At 41.4% G+C, this 17,543-nt stretch overlaps 2 protein-coding genes across 6 annotated transcripts; both read left to right on the forward strand.

Annotated features, from left to right (window-relative positions):
* Positions 1 to 82: 82 nt before the first annotated feature.
* On the forward strand, positions 83 to 7,631 carry haus2 (HAUS augmin like complex subunit 2). 3 transcript variants are annotated; one of them, XM_040137088.1, is made up of 8 exons: positions 83 to 193; positions 1,941 to 2,087; positions 2,613 to 2,699; positions 3,876 to 3,974; positions 5,224 to 5,293; positions 5,686 to 5,818; positions 6,676 to 6,784; positions 7,318 to 7,631. In XM_040137088.1, exons 3-8 carry the CDS (start codon positions 2,613 to 2,615, stop codon positions 7,429 to 7,431), a joined length of 612 nt encoding a protein of 203 aa, XP_039993022.1. In that variant the 5' UTR covers positions 83 to 193; positions 1,941 to 2,087; the 3' UTR covers positions 7,432 to 7,631. The 3 variants fall into 3 exon arrangements, with proteins under 3 accessions (XP_039993022.1, XP_039993024.1, XP_039993023.1); XM_040137089.1 differs by having other exon boundaries at positions 105 to 193; positions 1,959 to 2,087; XM_040137090.1 differs by lacking the exon at positions 1,941 to 2,087 and having other exon boundaries at positions 84 to 193.
* An 839-nt stretch (positions 7,632 to 8,470) lies between these two features.
* On the forward strand, positions 8,471 to 17,508 carry srp54 (signal recognition particle 54). Of its 3 annotated transcripts, XR_005708279.1 has the most exons (18): positions 8,471 to 8,602; positions 9,710 to 9,842; positions 10,162 to 10,259; positions 11,121 to 11,212; positions 11,320 to 11,404; positions 11,595 to 11,699; positions 11,804 to 11,870; positions 12,375 to 12,432; positions 12,552 to 12,702; positions 12,822 to 12,970; positions 13,064 to 13,164; positions 13,764 to 13,850; positions 13,940 to 14,013; positions 15,034 to 15,142; positions 15,811 to 15,981; positions 16,194 to 16,289; positions 16,856 to 17,010; positions 17,233 to 17,508. XR_005708279.1 is itself a non-coding variant. In XM_040137967.1 (17 exons), exons 3-17 carry the CDS (start codon positions 10,182 to 10,184, stop codon positions 16,945 to 16,947), a joined length of 1,515 nt encoding a protein of 504 aa, XP_039993901.1. In that variant the 5' UTR covers positions 8,471 to 8,602; positions 9,710 to 9,842; positions 10,162 to 10,181; the 3' UTR covers positions 16,948 to 17,508. The 3 variants fall into 3 exon arrangements, 2 of the variants coding, with proteins under 2 accessions (XP_039993901.1, XP_039993902.1); XM_040137967.1 differs by having other exon boundaries at positions 16,856 to 17,508; XM_040137968.1 differs by lacking the exon at positions 9,710 to 9,842 and having other exon boundaries at positions 8,480 to 8,602; positions 16,856 to 17,508.
* Positions 17,509 to 17,543: the final 35 nt, after the last annotated feature.

The raw sequence follows: 17,543 nt of genomic DNA on the forward strand, positions 1-17,543 counted from the left end.
GCTGTCTGTGACGGTGAAACGCTCCTCCACCGTGGACCTACAGAGGAAAAACTCCACCCGATGTGACGCTGATGTCAGAGTTCATATCCAGACCGGATGTGGTCAGTATCAGCCCGAGTCCCGGGACCAGCTGACGGATTTAACGGAGCTCCTCTCGCCCGTCTGCGGTCGGTGAATCTGCGTTAGCTCTCAGGTACGGACCTGTCCCGTGTTCTCAACACAGCTGGATCCTGTAACAAGCTAACAAACAGCCGACAGCAACACAGGGTAACGGTACTGTTACGGTGCCGTTAATGTTTACCGGAGCGTCTTGAGTCCAGTGTAAAGCTATCTTAGCATTAACGTTAGCCTGCTAGCTGATACAAAATAGCTCATCACACAGGAAACAGGGCGGTTTTACTTACATCAAAGCAAACGTAAAAATGTCCCTTTTCGTCCGAAAATGAAAACCTGTCAGGTAAAGTGTGTAGTTTGTCAGGTAAAGTGTGTAGTTTGTCAGGTAAAGTGTGTAGTTTGTCAGGTAAAGTGGAGCAGACCGTAGACGCCCTGACTTACCGAGGACTGATCGGCTCTGCTGTGCGAGCCAATGGGAACACCGGACAGAGACACGTCACTTCTTTGAGGCAGGCTCACTTTTGCTCTGTCAAGACGCGATCTCGTAATTATGATCTCTGTGATCAGCTGCTGTAGGACTGAGAGGGGCGCCATCTTGGAATAGACTATCCAGTTCTTTAAATATCTTTGGTCAACACACTAACAAGACAAACAGCGCTTGATACTAAATGATTTAAGTTACAAAAACGAAACTTTTAACTTATACACATTGTGCAAGCGTATTATACAGACAGCAGGTTATAACCGAGCAAAACAGAATAGAACAGAAAAATATACAGATAAAATATGATCAACTTTATTAATCCCACGGCGTGAAATTTGCATCGTTACAGCAGCAGCAGGACATAGACGATGGTAGAAAAAAAAGAATAGAATAGAAATAGATTTTTTTTTTCCAGTTCTGGCATTTATCAATATTGAAAAATAGTTTTATGAAAAAGAAATAGGAGTTTGCTAGTTCACCGCCTAAATGTATGCATTCAAAAAAATATATATATAACAATATAACTATATATATATGTGTGTGTGTATATATATATATATAAATTCCTGGAGTGAAACTCCTGCAGTGTATAGGCATGAATTAGTATCCGTATATATAAGTTCTATATAGATAATAATATTATAAAATATCTAATGTATATATAATATGTGCAGTATATGTCATATACACACACTATACAAAAATAACACAATACCATGAAATATATAGTAGAAATGGAAAAGAAAATTGATAATACTAATAATATAATCATATAAAAATAATATGGTTGTAATATAGTGTTGTTATGAATACTATAATGGAATGTCAAATAAAATAGAATAGTGTTAGGTCTGTGTAAAAAAAAAAAAAAAAAAAAAAGATATGTACTACTAGATATGTACTACTTGTTATACTTCTACTCCCATAACAATGACCATAATAGTGGTGCTATAGTATATTATCAGGTAATGTGTGCCAGTGTGCTGCTGTTATAATGTGAACCATTAAAGTTAAAATACTGGGGGGTCAACTGGTATTTTTGTCCACATAAACTTTGCATATAATCAAGCAGAGTTTCAAAATTAATATAATCATAACATGAACAGTGTATTGAAGTATTAGTTTGTGATGTACATCTTTAAATAACACGTACATCACATACTGATATGTATAACAGTTTTTATACCCTAAACAGACCCTAAACATGGATGAAGGCAAATTATTTGTTTTTAAAACGTTATAATTCTATCTGTTGCTATTTAAGAAAAAAAATTATGTAATTAAGTAGTGTTGGTAAAAAGGTGATCGTTCAGGACTTTACATTAAATAACGACGGGTGTAGTTTTCCTTCTGTCCTGAGGTGGCGGTAACAAGGCGGGGAGCGTTCAAGCTGCCGAGTCGTTTAGGAGAAGAGGAAGAAAGTCAAACAAACCATCTGGCGGGTTCCGCTCAGCTGGAGCCGTTTTATGACGACTCTTCGATTTGAAGGGTAAGAAACAGACACCAAACTGTTTCTGGACGGTCTGTGTGTTTACTGTACGGCTGCAGATCAGGTCACCGAGTCAGTGTTACCGTAAAAACTACACTTTCCGGGTTGTTTTCAGGGATAGACGTCACCCGCGCCGCGAAATCGCGTTTGAGACACAGTGGGTTTAACATGTCATTGTTTTCTGCTTTAACGTGCAGAGCTACCACAAGAAAATAACTTAGATTTTTGATTGTTTAGCGGACACTAAGTTCGGCATATATATTACAACTCAGGGCAGCTGTCTGGAGGAAAATGTGCTTTATATAAATGTTTTTCTATTAGTTATGTGGATGAGAAGCTGCTGTTTTCCTCGGAGGCTCAGTGGTTGTCTCTTCTCTTCATTAGCATGTATTTAACCTGAGACGTTTCATATCGTTTCCCTCTGTGTTTCCCAGATTCTTACTTGTTTCTGTCTGTGTTTCAGTCTCTTAACTTTAACTCTGTCTCTGTTTTGGTCTCTTTAGTTTAACTCTGTCTGTGTTTCAGATGCATCAGTGGGATTTGTCTCCGTTCTCAGTGACTCCAGCTGCCGGCCTGTTGTCCAGATGTGTCTCCAGAGGAGCTCTGCTTCAGGTCAGGACATCATGTCAGCTCTTTTTATCTGCAGACGCACCTTATGTTCCTTCCAGTCACAGCGTAAATACCAAACCCAGCCGACAGTTTTGCTGATTCTCCCTCACAGAGAGGGTCATTTAGACTTTTTAACACTGAGAAAATATACCTTTGTTCCATACCAAAACAATGTTAGTTTATTGACTTGTTATAACAATATAAAAATATAAACTACAACTTGAAGTGATCAAATAAAAACATTAAGAGTATTTTACATACAATAAAATTCCGTCAGCACAGAAATAAATTACCCAGAGATGCGCCAATATGGAATTTCAGGGTCAGTAACGATAATTGATCATATTAATCTTATGAATACCAAACACGTAGAGGACAGTGAATATATATATTTTAGGGTGATAAGTTTGTTTTTCTGAAACACCAATATTTAGGGCATTCACCTTCCCTAGAACAAAGAATATATGAATTTATTGTAAACCTGTGTGTGATAACCTTAGTTTATTTTTTTAATATGTAGACAAGTGAATACCAGACCATATCTCCTTATTGACGAGCATGTATATGCCACAACAATCATTAGAATAACTCTACATACTGCTGGACTAATTCAATGTTACCTGTTTGTCTAAGGCAGTAATCGCCAGAAGAACTGGGTTTTAAGTGGCATCTCTCACAAACTGGCTCATCAGAACATTTAGAAACAAAGGGGTAACACAAAGACAAAGGCTGCCAACTAAGCTCCAAATGTAACAGGACAATTTGTCTTTCAGTGCGAAAACTTTGACAATAAGCCAAAACAAAAGTACCAAAAAAAAAAAAAACTTGGACAGAAATAAATAAACTCTCTACACCAGAAATCCTAATGTGCTTTGTCACCATTTATCTGATATCTTATGTGTGTGCAAAGTGAATGGGAAAGAACGAGGAGTAAGTGAACCATTAAGTGAACACTATACAGAAAAACTAAGGTGTGTGAGTGCAGGGGGTAAATCACCTGTGGTTGCAGGTGCATCACAATAACGGACTCACCTGTCTGTGCCTGTAAATAATGATTCAGTTTTATTTAAATTGACAAAAGTCTTGCATCTGTTTAATTATAGATAATGAGTTGAGATATGTGAGGTGTGGCAGGGTTATCGCCTGACAACCTAGTGTTCTGTCTCTACCTGTCCTCAGGAGGAAATCGACTGCGCCTCTTCCAGGCAGAGCCCCGCCTTCTCCTCTCACCTGCACGAGGCTGAACAGCAAATCAGAACGCAGAGACAGCTGGACGAGGTAAGCTTCAGTCTGATGTCATATCCTGTTTGTCTGACTGACTGGAAAAGTCTGGAAGGAGCCCTTTTCCAGGCCTTGAAATAATTGGCGTCCTCATGTTTGTCTTATTGAAAAGCTCAAATTTGTTTCGACGTAGAATCTGACGATACTGGATTATTGAAATCCGCCCGCCACCCTTCCCACCTGCAGTGAGCAGGTACAATTTAAGAATGAAGATTCACTTAGTTACACACAAAGCAGGAGGAAATTAATCAATGACAGGATAAGCAAAAATGTAAACCATGAATAAAGTGTATTATGTGGAAAAACATACATACTTGATCACATACAGACTTTCGGACCTCACGGTATGTTACTACAGGAAGTTCAGTTACATCACGTTTTATTTTTAAAACATGATTTGGGGCATCTGACATTGGTTTGCATAATTGGTCATTGGCAAAATTTACCTCATGACAAAGGCCTGCTACGTCAACATTGCCTGTTGTAGTGTGACTCGTTATGTTTACTGTAAAGTCGTCGAGTTGCTGCCAGCGCCGTTTTCCGAAGTAGCCCGTCCAATTAGGACGTCCCCTCTCTGTGCAGTCCATGCAGTTGTTAATGTGTTTTGTCATCCCTTATTTTTTTCATATTTGTCAAACTGAAGACGTCTCTCCCCTCTCTACTCTCAGCAGATGGACAGGCTCGTTTCCCTTCCATCACGCACAGCAGATCGCAGCTTGTTAGTCCAAACTATTTTATCAGAATTGAAATTTCATGTAATAAATATCCCCAAACAGGAGGCAATCTTTGGTACTTCATGCTGACATCTCTGCAATAAGCCGATATCACCCAATATACTGGAAAGAATAATAAAAAAAATAAATTGCTGGCATAATGAGAAGCTGGTGCTCTGCTATCTCCTCTTAGAATTAATATATGAAAACATGCAGAATAAATATCTGGCTTCACTGCAAATAAAATATAACCACAGAGTCATCCATTGGAGTTTGTTTTTTTCTGACCATAAACATGAAAATGTTCTGCTTTTCCTTTTTTTTCTGCTGGTTTATAGTTCAGTTTCCAGACTGTCAGGATTTATCTTGATGAAATGGACTTCAGTGACTTTGCAGTGAAAAGTTAAAAACCTGCAGATTATTGGTGTTAATATTTATTTTGGTTCGAAGCATCCGTCAGCTGAGAGCTGTTTTCTGTCCGTGGTTTCTTTTAAAAAAAATAAATTTCATGTTGAAGTGTTGACTTATTGCAGCTGCAGCTGAAGGTGGAGCTGCTGCAGATGGAGAAGGAGAGTGCCGACGTCACACACACATTTTACCTCAGTGAGTGTTTGATTTCTGGTTCTCATAAACTGAGCTGTGTGGTGTCTGTAATGTGTCAGAGAGCATTTGCAGCACAGAGGCTGGATGATAATTAATTACAGCTTTATGACTTGTATCTAATGTCATTATTACTTTATCTTTATATGAGTGCAGCTCAGACCTGACAGGTTATTAAAAAGCGAGAAACCCAGGAGTATTTATTAATCAATTACAGACATTATAAACTGCATCTGTACCAAACAGGAAGGATAAAACCAGCCAAGATTTTTCATGTTCTAGCAGCAGCCCAAAGCTGGTTCTCGTTAACTGAAGTCATTACTATTTAACGAACCGTTAATAAAGCTGTCGGTTTTCTCAGATTTCGTGATCAATCCCTTGATCCCTTTTTGCAGCTCGGAGATTCCAGATGTTGCAGATGTTTTGTGGTCACCTGCAGGACCTCCTGAAGGATCAGAACAGTCTGAGACAGAGACTGATGAGACCACTGGGTCGCACCAGCCTGCCCGTTCTGGCTCACCTGCACAGGTAGAAACTGTCTCCATAGTCTCACATCCACTACAACAACAAAAATAATGATGATGATGATGATGATAACTTTATTGGTATAGCACCTTTCATTCAACCCAAAAACGAGATTAAAAACAAGGTTTGGCCAAAAAGAGGAAAGAAAATGATCAAAAATAATAAATAAGCACTTGATAACAACATAATATAATAGTGAAAACACCCAACAGGAAAAATAACATAAATGAAATACCAGACATAAAAGTTTAACCAGGTTGGATTACCACAAATTAAAGGGCAAATTAAAAAGACAGCTCTTTAATTTCTTTTTAAAAAATACAGAGGAATTTGTTGATGCAGAGGGAGGGGGAGCCATAACAACAGAAAGCAGCAGATTTCTGGTATGAAACATGAGGAATTAAGTTTTAAAATCTGTACCAACAGAGGTGAGCGGCAGGGGAATGGGATCCAGTTTATGTGTTAGTCTGAAGTGGTCCGACTTACTCACAGTTGATCCTGAATGAACTGTAGTTTTCTTGAGGCTCAGTCAGAGGAGCGTCAGCAATAATAAAAGCATGAATCAGTAGTTCACCATCACCTGGAGTTAAAATGTCTAATCTGATGGTTTGATGAAGTTCCTGAGCTGAAAAAATCTTTTCGCGACAAATCACATTTAGATCACAGTCTAAAACCACTTTCAGACCTGGATCTGTTTGTACAGAAAACCAGACGACTTTAGTGACTCTTAGCTCACAGCATGACTCTGGCTGATCCCAGGTCGGACCCTCAAATACACCAGACAAAGTCCAGGAGCTATATTTAGTATTTAGATACAGAGAAGATCAGCATTGTCCCTGCCGGTCTGTGCTGTGTTTCAGGTCTGTGGTGGAGGTTGTGAAGATGCTGTTGGACTTCATAGAAACCCTGGAGGAGAAGCTGGACTCGGTTCACAGCTGCACCACCGCCAGAGACCGGCTCACTCAGCTGGTCAGTCCCATGATGTCTCTGTTAGCTAAATGTAAACCTCTGCATGTGGAGCTAAAACAGTCTTAAATATGTTCAGTTTATCGTCAGATTGAAATTAGACGAACATCAAATCAACACAATGAAGAAACTGCAACCGGACAATTTTTGGTATTTTTGCTAAAGAAAGAACTGAAGCGATTAATTGATTGATTAATTGACTAATTGTTGGAGCTCCATTCTGTCACCTGGTTTGAAAATGGGCCATAAAACACTTTCGTTACCTTTTGAAGTAAATCAGTAAGTTTTAAAATTTACAGTCTGTGGTTGTTAGGGGTTTTGTCTGTAGCTCTTCCTCTGTGGGGGGGATCCGCTGGGTGTTGTGTGTTTATGGTCTGTTCGTGTGGCTCCACTCTGTTAAATAACTGTTGGTCTGAATTTAAAGGAGCCTCACTCTGCAACTCTTATATCTGCACTCTGAACAGGTATTTTCACCTGGATGACTTCCACTCACCTCTGAGTCTCTCTCTCTCTCTCTCTCTCTCTCTCTGTATCAGAATACCTCTCTCGCCCTGCTGCTGGCTCAGGTGGCAGAGGTGCAGAGTTTGTCCAATCAGGTTCTTCAGTGGAAGGAAGTCGGGATCAGCCTGCAGATTGACAGCTCTGCATGACGACCTCTGACCTCTCACCCTCACCTTCACCTTCCTCCTCCTGGACTGACAGGATGTCGTCTTGTTGGACAAACAGAAGCCTGTAGGTGGACTCTGAAACCTGCTCACAAATCTCCATCATATCACACATCAAACACTTGATGACTTTTGTTTTGTGTCTTTTGCTTTTTGTAATAAAATCTGATTTTGGTAGAAACTTCTTTCAGCAGTGACGTCATATTTCCTGTAACTGGACATTTTAATAAAGAACGGCCCTTTAAAGCTGGTCTTAAATGAATCTAAAGCTGTTGTCATAGCAACAAGTCCTTAAACCCAAACCTGCCAAAGTGCAGTCAGCTGGATCAGGACCAGGAGTTTGTGGTTTGAACAGTGAAACTCGCTTTGCCGAAAAGTGGCTGCAGTTAAAGCTGCTTTTAAGAGATCTTAGTGAGGTTTCATTTTCACAGCGGATTTCTGACTATCAGTGAAAAGTCTCTGTACGTCCATCAGAGGGAAGCTCATTAAACTGTCCCCAACATCACTGTGGTCTGAAAAAAACTCACTGCTCGAATCTGATGTTTAACACCGGAAACACTGTTGAGCTTCAAAATAAGAGCGCAGGATAACTTCATCCAGGTTCCGCAGATCAGTCCTTAGACTGTTCAAATGATCTGGATGAGAATAATCAGGATTATTTTAACCTGATAATGTTAGCCAGATTTAGTTAGACCACATTTTGAGGACACCTTTATTTCAAATACATACATTCACATGGATATTGGTCTTATATCTATTAGTCCTTCTTTGGACGATTAACACTCTTCACTTTAATGTGATATATGGCCTCTTAAATACAACTGAAAGGGAGAAGGCAGAAGCCAACGCTTGTTACCAGGACACCATACCTTGACAGGTGCCACAGTAAGGAGATAATCAATGTTATTCACTTCACCTCTCAGTGGTTTTAACGCTGTGGGTGATGGGTGTGTTTAACCAGTTTATACACTGTATAAGATGCTAATGAGCAGATGAACGGAGGTGTTCAGTGAGAGTTCCGTCCTGCAGGTGGCGGTGCTGCGCTCTAACCGGACATCGAACAAGAGAAGAAGAGCTGCTTAGTGTTTCCGGTCTGAGTTGGATGACGCTCCTCTGAGAGTTTCAGCTGCTGTTTAATTGAAGTCACCGAGAGGCGGTAAAAACCAGTTAATTTACCTTTAATTCTCTGTGATTGAACCCGTCAGTGTTCCTGCTGCGGCCACAGACGGCGTTTGGGCTGTTTACGCCGCTGACAGGCTGTGTATGAACACGGCTAACACAGGGCTGACTGAGCTAACGGCTAACCTTCACTCTCTGTCAGTGGTGATGGCTAACTGCTAACGTTAGCGCCGTAAACAGCTGACATGTCGGTTTAAAGGTCCTCAACTGTTAAAAAGGATCAATCGGTGTGATTACTGATATGTTGATGAGTTCAGAGGCAGACTGAGGATTGAACGATGAAGTTGAATAATTCTTGTGTTTTGTGGCTTTAAAAAGGTGATTGAACTAAGCACGTTTACACTGAGCTGCGATTGAAAACAAAATGGATCAGTTCTGACTGAAACGGAAACTGATTAAAAAAAAACAAAAAACACTCAGTACATGATCAGTAGTGATAGTGATCCACTACTGGAGGAGATCAACGTAATAAATTATTGTTGTTATTATCATCGTTTTTGTTGAGTATCTTGAAGATAATTTTCTCAGCTGATTCCTTAATAGTTTGGTTTATAGAATCTGATAAAATGGTGAAAAAAGTAACGTTGTCATATAAAACTGTATATGTTTTTGATTGAACGTGTCTCCCTCTATCAGATTAACAGAAACATTGTGATTATAAACACAGCGTCGTCTTACAGTGAATCTCTGCTCTGCATACCTGAGTGTAAAAACATTCTGTTTGGTATGAAACAACAGAAAACCATGAAAAAGTAAAAGCTTCTTCAGCCATCAGGTTAAATTCATGAAGACACACCGGCCCTCACACCTGTGAACAGATTAAGGTGTAAACCTTTATTTAAACGCTACTGGGAGGTGTAACTGCTGTCCTCTGATTGGAGGGTTTGTCCCAGGGGAAAGTCTGTGTGATGAAAATGGAGGAACATTGTGTTAGAGTGATGAACAGGATTTTTTGGCTTCCTCATCGTGTCTCAATGACTGAGATGACTGATCAGTTTCTGCTTACTTCTCTGTTGATCCATTAATCATTGGCGACAGTTTATATTGTTTTTCATGTTTCATATTTTTTGTCTCCCCTGTACAGAAAGTGTGTGGCTGCCAGCTGCGTCCTTCACCTGTCAGCTGACCTGCTGACTCACTGAGCGTGCTCAGTAGGGGGGTTTCCCTCCACACACAGTTTCTTTTGTAACACGCACGTACACACACACACACACACAGTAAGTCTGTTCCTTCAGCGTTCATATAACTTTATCGATCAACAGGACACGTCTAACATAACTAACATAAAGTGTTGGGGATGAGTTTCTGTGGGGGGGTGTATGTTGATTTAACCAGTTCGGTGGGTTCAGTCATTTTCATGTCAGCCCACCCCACGTGACCATTTGTAATCAGCTCTTCATTTATAACCCACCCTCTTTCCGCTCCTGAACTCGCCAGGTCCTGAAGCAGTCTCAGGTTTTAGATCGGGTTCAGGTTTGGTTGTTTTTGGTCTATGCGTGAATTATTCTTCAGCAGAAGTTTTCTGTTGTTTTCCAGGATCAGTTCAGATCATCATCATGGTGTTAGCTGACCTGGGGAGAAAGATCACCTCGGCGCTGAGGTCTCTCAGCAATGCCACCATCATCAATGAAGAGGTAAGTGACAGACTGGAACCAGGATCTTAGATATCCTGAGGTCATGAGGCCACATTCCCAAACCAAACTCTTAAAGACAGCTCAACCAAAAGTCTGTCATTTTTTCTGATTATTTAAACTTTTTTCTCATTTGATGAACTGTCCAATTATAATTTCTGTAAATCAGATCAGGTCTTCAGTGGCCTTGACGTTATCCTGCTCCTGAGTCAAAGTGGATCAGTTCAGCAAAGCTGTCACACTTTCAGAGCATCGATAGCTGAGGATTGTTTGCTTCATCTGCCATGATAAATGAACAACAAATCTAATCACCGTCCCTCTGCTCACCATCAGGATACAGTTCTAGTAGAGAAATACTGATTATCGTTAATACTGTTTAATTTTATTTTACAATGTTGGCTTATAATGAATTAATTTAAAGAAGATAAAGCTAAAACACTGGCAGAATCAGCCTTCAGAATCCACAGTGTATGATTAGTAATTACTTAACACTCGCAAATATTTGCACTTCAGAGCCAAGCTGTTGTTAACACAAATGTATACAGTATAAATTATAGCAAACAGCGCTCTGCCACACTTTAACCCCAGTGGCTGGTCGCTTTAATAAATATATAACTATATCTTTTTCTTTGAACTCTATATATGTATATTTTTGAGTATCTGCGTGAGTCACGTCAGAGAGGAATGTCCATCGGCCTGTGACAGACAAAGTGTTTTTGTTTCTAATTAGAGAGTAAAGGTAGAATCCCTGAGGTCAGTGAAACTCACAGAAACAGCAGTGAGGACCTAAATTCCTCACCTTCGGTGGGAGCATCAGGTACAGGTGAGATATCTGGACTGTGATGATCTGTCTGTGTGTTTCAGGTGTTAAATGCCATGTTAAAGGAGGTGTGTGCTGCTCTGCTGGAGGCTGATGTAAACATCAAACTGGTCAAACAGCTGAGAGAGAATGTCAAGTGAGTCTTTATCCAGGACCTAAACCTGAGTCCTGGTCTGATATCTGAACCTGGTTCAGTCCAGTCCAGCAGCAGTGACTGAACTGTGTTTTTTTTTGTCCCCGCAGGTCTGCCATAGATCTGGAGGAGATGGCCTCAGGTCTGAACAAGAGGAGGATGATACAACACGCCGTCTTCAAGGAACTCGTCAAGGTCAGATCATCAGGCCTGGAAGAGTCAGGGAACTTCATAATGCGTTTTCCAGGACTTCAGATATTCTGGAACATACTAAAGTTGTCACTTCTCTCAGCTGGAAAAACGCTGCGGCTGATGTTGATAATTCATATACACCCTGTGTGTACTGTGTTTACATACATCTCGTGTATGTACTATGTGTTATCAGCTGGTGGACCCCGGTGTGAAGGCCTGGACCCCCACTAAAGGGAAGAACAATGTCATCATGTTTGTTGGTCTGCAGGGCAGCGGGAAAACTACAACCTGCTCCAAGGTGATGTTACACGCGTGAAACACAACCCCCCTTTATATAGTTATATTTTGATCCAGAGCGCCCCCTGCTGTCTGTCTGTTCTCACTCGGTTGTGTGTGCTGCAGCTGGCTTATTACTACCAGAGGAAAGGCTGGAAGACCTGTCTGATCTGTGCCGACACCTTCAGAGCCGGTAAACACCACAACACACCTTCGCTCACCTGACACACTGACTCTGACTGAAGTATTTCTTATATTTTCTTATATATTCGATGGTTTTGAAGATATTCAAACTTTTTTTGTACATTCAAATGAAGGGGACGTAATGTTAGACGTTGAACGTACCACTCGTCTGTCGACCTCACTGAACTCGTCTCAGACCTCTTCATACTCATTTACACTTTCACTCTGAAACTTCATTCCATCTATAAACCAGTCTCCACTCTTTCTATGAACTTTATCATATCAGCTCAATTTTTTGGGACCTTTCATAGATTTCCTGTGATCACTGCTTTCATCACACTACACCTGCTTTCATATATGAGATGTCAATTGACAGTCGAGCTAATTTTATTATCCAACTGATATATCAACCGCTATAGACTTCAGGTGGCATTTAACCTGCTTACAGTGCATAGGCTTTAGCCTTTTCTAGTATTTCATGCCGGTGTGGTGATTCTCCTCTCTTCTCTCTCAGGTGCCTTCGATCAGCTGAAACAAAACGCCACAAAAGCCAGAATCCCCTTCTATGGCAGGTAAGTCACTCCTCAGCTCACATAGAGCGCTCCCTGCCGTCTGCTGGCCGTTAATCCTGTGTGTTGCATTCAGGTACCCCCTGCTGTCTGCTTTTGTAACCTTTTTAAGTTGTGTTCAGTTACACAGAGATGGACCCGGTGGTGATCGCCTCCGAGGGTGTAGAGAAGTTCAAAGCTGAGAACTTTGAGATCATCATTGTGGACACGAGTGGACGACACAAACAGGAAGACTCGCTGTTCGAGGAAATGTTACAAGTCTCAAACGCTGTGGTGAGTACCTGAATGCACCACGGCAGGTCCGTATTTGGTACCGGTGATGTATTCAGGATACCTGTGCCAGTCTCAGGTGTGTTTCAGCTCCTGATATTTCTCTCCTGGTGTTTCTGTAGCAACCGGACAACATTGTGTACGTGATGGACGCATCAATCGGTCAGGCTTGTGAGTCTCAGGCTAAAGCCTTCAAAGACAAAGTGGACGTGGCGTCGGTGATCGTCACCAAACTGGACGGACATGCCAAAGGAGGAGGAGCTCTTAGCGCGTAAGACCGTCATCCTTTGCTGCATGATGATGTCACAGCGACCCTCACGCTGTTTGTTTACTTTCTTCTTCTTCTGCTCCTGCTTCCTGTCAGCGTGGCAGCCACCAGGAGTCCCATCATCTTCATCGGGACAGGAGAACACATCGACGACTTCGAGCCGTTTAAGACTCAGCCGTTCATCAGCAAACTGCTCGGTAATCATCCTCACTTCTAACAGAGGACAGATGTACTGACACCTGCCGGTCAGAGGTGGTAACACACAGTTTTTGTTGTTGGGGTACAGGTGGACACAGTACAGGTACACACATCCATCCATCCACATATAGCACCATGTAGATATTGTACGAGTTATACTTCCTCTGGAGAGGAACAGAAAAACACAATCTATCTCCGAATGACTGAAAACATCATGATAACACACCCAAATGTTGGCTTAACACAAGTATAAAAATCAGTAAAACACAAATGGACAAAAGAAGAAAAAATGTCAATAATCCAATAAAAAATTCTCTTTCCTTACCAAGTGAACAAACTTTTACTGTCGGTGTCACTTAGTCATTTACCAGTCTGAGAACATATAATAACCTCAGGATCACAGTGATGATGACAATAATAATTCAAAACCAACAAACATGGTCCCTGGACCACAAAACCTAATGTTCTTATATTGATTAGACCTCATCAGCCCTATGTACAGAACAATGAATGAATCCTGTTTCCAACGACATTACAGTCAACAACTGTTGACTTGAGTGTTGCCATGGAAACCTCCAGTAACTCCTCTTCCTGTCAGGGATGGGAGACATCGAAGGACTTATCGACAGAGTGAACGAGCTCAAACTGGACGACAACGAGGAGCTGATCGACAAACTCAAACACGGTGAGAAACTAAACAAACTCACCTTGGATAACATGCAGTGCATTGTGGATACGATGACTGACCTGTGACCTCTGACCTCTGACCTCCAGGGCAGTTCACTCTCAGAGACATGTACGAGCAGTTTCAGAACATCATGAAGATGGGACCCTTCGGACAGATCATGGTAAACACCTGCTGCATGGTAGCACCTGACACCAAGTCACACGATGTAGACTCAAGCCACGAGTCTACATCGTGGCTTGAGTAGCTCGAGCTACACAATACAACAAAGTGCTCCACATGTGCAGCCGCCTCCGTAGTTACATAAAAAACAAATGACAAATAACAACATATAAACAAAGCAGCGCATACTGTAGCAAATCACAGCCACAAATGACACATATTGCACATATTACACAACCAGTGATTAGAAGTGATAAGAAGACCATGAAGCTATCGCACAACCCCTGCAGCGTCAGGCAACATCATTTAAAACTTTAATTGAGGTAGGCACAAAGGAGTTTTTAAAATGGCTGAGTTTACATCGGGGTACTCTATGTCATCTGCCAGAGGGTCAGAGCTCTTACTCAGGGTGGAGAACATGAGACGGGTCAGACAATATTTTCTGCGCTTGCCTGAGAACAGACTGCTCATATATTGACTGCAGGGACCGGTGTTCAGTCTTCCCCATGACATTCATGGTATGCTGTACCAGACGAGCAAGCTTAGATTTAAACTGTACAGTGAGATTGCTGTACCATGCTGACATCCCATACCTGACTACGCTCTTTACTACAACCTGGTAGAATAAAAACACAATCCTCTGGTCCACCCCATACACCCCGAGTCTGTGTAGGAAGGATAATCTCTGCCGTAAACGAGAACACAAACTTTCAACGCGGGCCTTCCAGCTAAAGGTGTTGTCCAAGGGAAAGCCAAGGTCCTTGTAGGAGCAGACCCGATTGAGTTACGAGTGTTGGGCTCAGGTTACAGGTCTTGGACTCGAGTTACGGGAATTGGACTTGATTCAAAAGACTTAAATTCTAGTCATGTGACTTAGAATTGAGTTAAACTTAGAAACACTTTTGAAACCTTGAAGAAGCTGAGAGAGTAAATCTGTCTCACTGTGCCAACTGTAACTGGTGTGTATCTGTGTGTGTCTGTTGTCTGTCTGTCTGCCTGTCTGTCTCTGTGTTGTGTTCAGGGAATGATTCCTGGCTTCGGTACTGACTTTATGAGTAAAGGAAATGAACAGGAATCAATGTCCAGACTGAAGAAACTGATGACAATCATGGACAGCATGAACGACCAGGGTAACTAGCGCACACACACACACACACACACACCTGTAATTATTTTATTTCCAAAGTAGAATGTGTTGGGGGTGAAATGGTGACGTCTGCAGGTCTGGTCTGATCTGAGAACAAGAACAGTTGAGGGTCTCAGTGATAACAACATACGTACATACAATATACAGTGAGGTCAATAAGTATTTGGACAGTGACACAATTTCTGAGACAGTTTTGTCTCTGTGCACCACCACAATGGATGTGAAACAAAGCCATAAAGGTGTGATTGAAGTGCAGACTTTCAGCTTGAATTCAGAGGATTAACAAAAATATCACATTAACTGTTTACAGCCATTTTTACACATGGTCCCTCATTTTCAGATCTTTTTTTTTTTTTTCTCTCTCTCTTCTTCTTCTTCCTGAGAGACGCTGTTTTTGTCTTGATTGCAAATGTAAACTTTAAACTAAAAATCAGTTCGGATCGTGCAGAGTTTTATTAACGAGGCCTCTGGTCCGGACAGAAACCAGCTCACAGACGTCTCTGTATGTGAGATCCACAAATACAGAACGTGTGATATAAGATATTAAACTGCACTGATGTGATGCTACCACACAGTCTGCACGCTTCCCTGAAACCTGTCTGTCCCTCAATGGTTTCACTGGTTTTCCCGGTTCCTCTGTTGTCTGTATAGAACTGGACAGTAAAGATGGGGCGAAGCTGTTCAGTAAGCAGCCCAACAGGATCCAGAGAGTGGCCCGGGGCTCGGGGGTCGCCACCAGAGATGTCCAGGAGCTGCTGACTCAGTACACCAAGTTCGCCCAGATGGTCAAGAAGATGGGGGGCATCAAGGGACTGTTTAAAGGTAAAAACTGTGGGGGGGAGTTTCATTAGAGAGGTCCTGTATTATCTGTGACAACATTATGTAGGTGAATGAATGAGGGAACGGCTAAAGTCGAGTTGTAGTTTTTTTAACCTCCAGCAGGGGGCAGTGGTGACTCTGTTTGACCAACAAACCACACGTTTTTAAAAACAGTAGAAGAAGCAGATCAGCACTGAAGATGTTTCTGTTTTCAGGAGGAGACATGTCCAAGAACGTGAACCCGTCTCAGATGGCCAAACTGAACCAGCAGATGGCCAAAATGATGGACCCCAGAGTCCTGCACCACATGGGTGAGACCACATGCACCTGCACCTGCATCACGATTTATACAACACAGGGGAACGTTATAATAAATCAATAATCAATAATAAATGATTGTTATTACAAGTTTACACTTTGACCTGATGATGGTGCTAGAGGAAAGGTCAGAGATTCACCAAAGTTGTTCCAGTTCATCCTGAGGGGACCTTGAACGTCCAGACCACAGTTGTTGAGGCGTTTCTGTCTGGACCAAACCGATGAACCGAGATGAACTTTAAGAAAAGAGCTGATTTATGTAAAACATCGTTCTGTCAAACATCTCAGAATCTTCCATGATCATCAAGTCAAAGTAAATATCGTTTTTATCTGAACGACCGTCGCCTCCAGTCCTTTTGAGTTTTGTTTTTTCATCGTATTGACACTGAAACGTTTTGACATGATGAAACAGTCGCGGCAGTAATGAGCACTTCCTATCATTTCAGTAATAGATCTTAAAGAACTAAATGCAACTGGAACCTGGCTAAACAAAAAACCCTGACTGATGATAATTAAGCCTTTGTTTTTTGTTTTGTTTTTTGTCTTGTATTTTCTTAAGGTGGTATGGCAGGTCTTCAGTCCATGATGCGTCAGTTTCAGCAGGGAGCTGCCGGAAACATGAAAGGCATGATGGGATTCAACAACATGTGACCACCGACCAATCAGCTGCCTTAAAACATTTTTTTTAAAAGTTAAAGTCCCGCCTCCTGACAGGTACAGGTGGAGGGGGTGGAGCTTAGAGAGAGAGCAGGAAGTATAGAAAGACAGACAAAATAAAAGGAGGATGTTAGAATTTTCGCTGTGTCCTCCTCTGCTTTTCACCGACAAAGATTTCTGCTTTTTGAAAAACACCAGAAGAAGAAGGAAAAAAATAATAATAATTTAAAGGAGTAGTTCAACATTTTTAGAAAACTACTTCTTCGCTGTTTCCTTCAGGTGTTTCAGATGGATCCAAGTTTGACCTCTATGCTGAGATCCATCTAAAACGTGCTCCTTTAAACGATGAAGAGGACGGGGAAGATGATTGTTGCTGGTTGTTTCTGGGCCTCGTTAATTTAATTGTGTAAGATGTTTATGTATAAGATTTAAACAGCAAAGAGTCGGCCCTGATTGGACGAGCTGACGCCACACGATGATGAGGATGATGATGAAGATGACAGTTAGTGACAGTATTTTTGTCATATAATAAACATTTGTATTTCACCATTTTAATCCTATCGTGTCTTTATTTCATTCTAGTTTTGATG

This window comes from Xiphias gladius, chromosome 10, assembly GCF_016859285.1.
Source record: "Xiphias gladius isolate SHS-SW01 ecotype Sanya breed wild chromosome 10, ASM1685928v1, whole genome shotgun sequence".
Lineage (NCBI taxonomy): Eukaryota > Metazoa > Chordata > Actinopteri > Istiophoriformes > Xiphiidae > Xiphias > Xiphias gladius.

Coding starts and splice junctions, on each gene's coding strand:
- haus2 (XM_040137088.1), top strand. CDS start 2,613: ATGCATCAGTGGGATTTGTCTCCGTTCTCAGTGACTCCAGCTGCCGGC. Junction 2,700..3,875: donor CCAGAGGAGCTCTGCTTCAG/GTCAGGACATCA, acceptor ACCTGTCCTCAG/GAGGAAATCGACTGCGCCTC. Junction 5,819..6,675: donor GTTCTGGCTCACCTGCACAG/GTAGAAACTGTC, acceptor GCTGTGTTTCAG/GTCTGTGGTGGAGGTTGTGA.
- srp54 (XM_040137967.1), top strand. CDS start 10,182: ATGGTGTTAGCTGACCTGGGGAGAAAGATCACCTCGGCGCTGAGGTCT. Junction 11,405..11,594: donor TCTTCAAGGAACTCGTCAAG/GTCAGATCATCA, acceptor ATGTGTTATCAG/CTGGTGGACCCCGGTGTGAA. Junction 15,143..15,810: donor GGACAGCATGAACGACCAGG/GTAACTAGCGCA, acceptor TTGTCTGTATAG/AACTGGACAGTAAAGATGGG.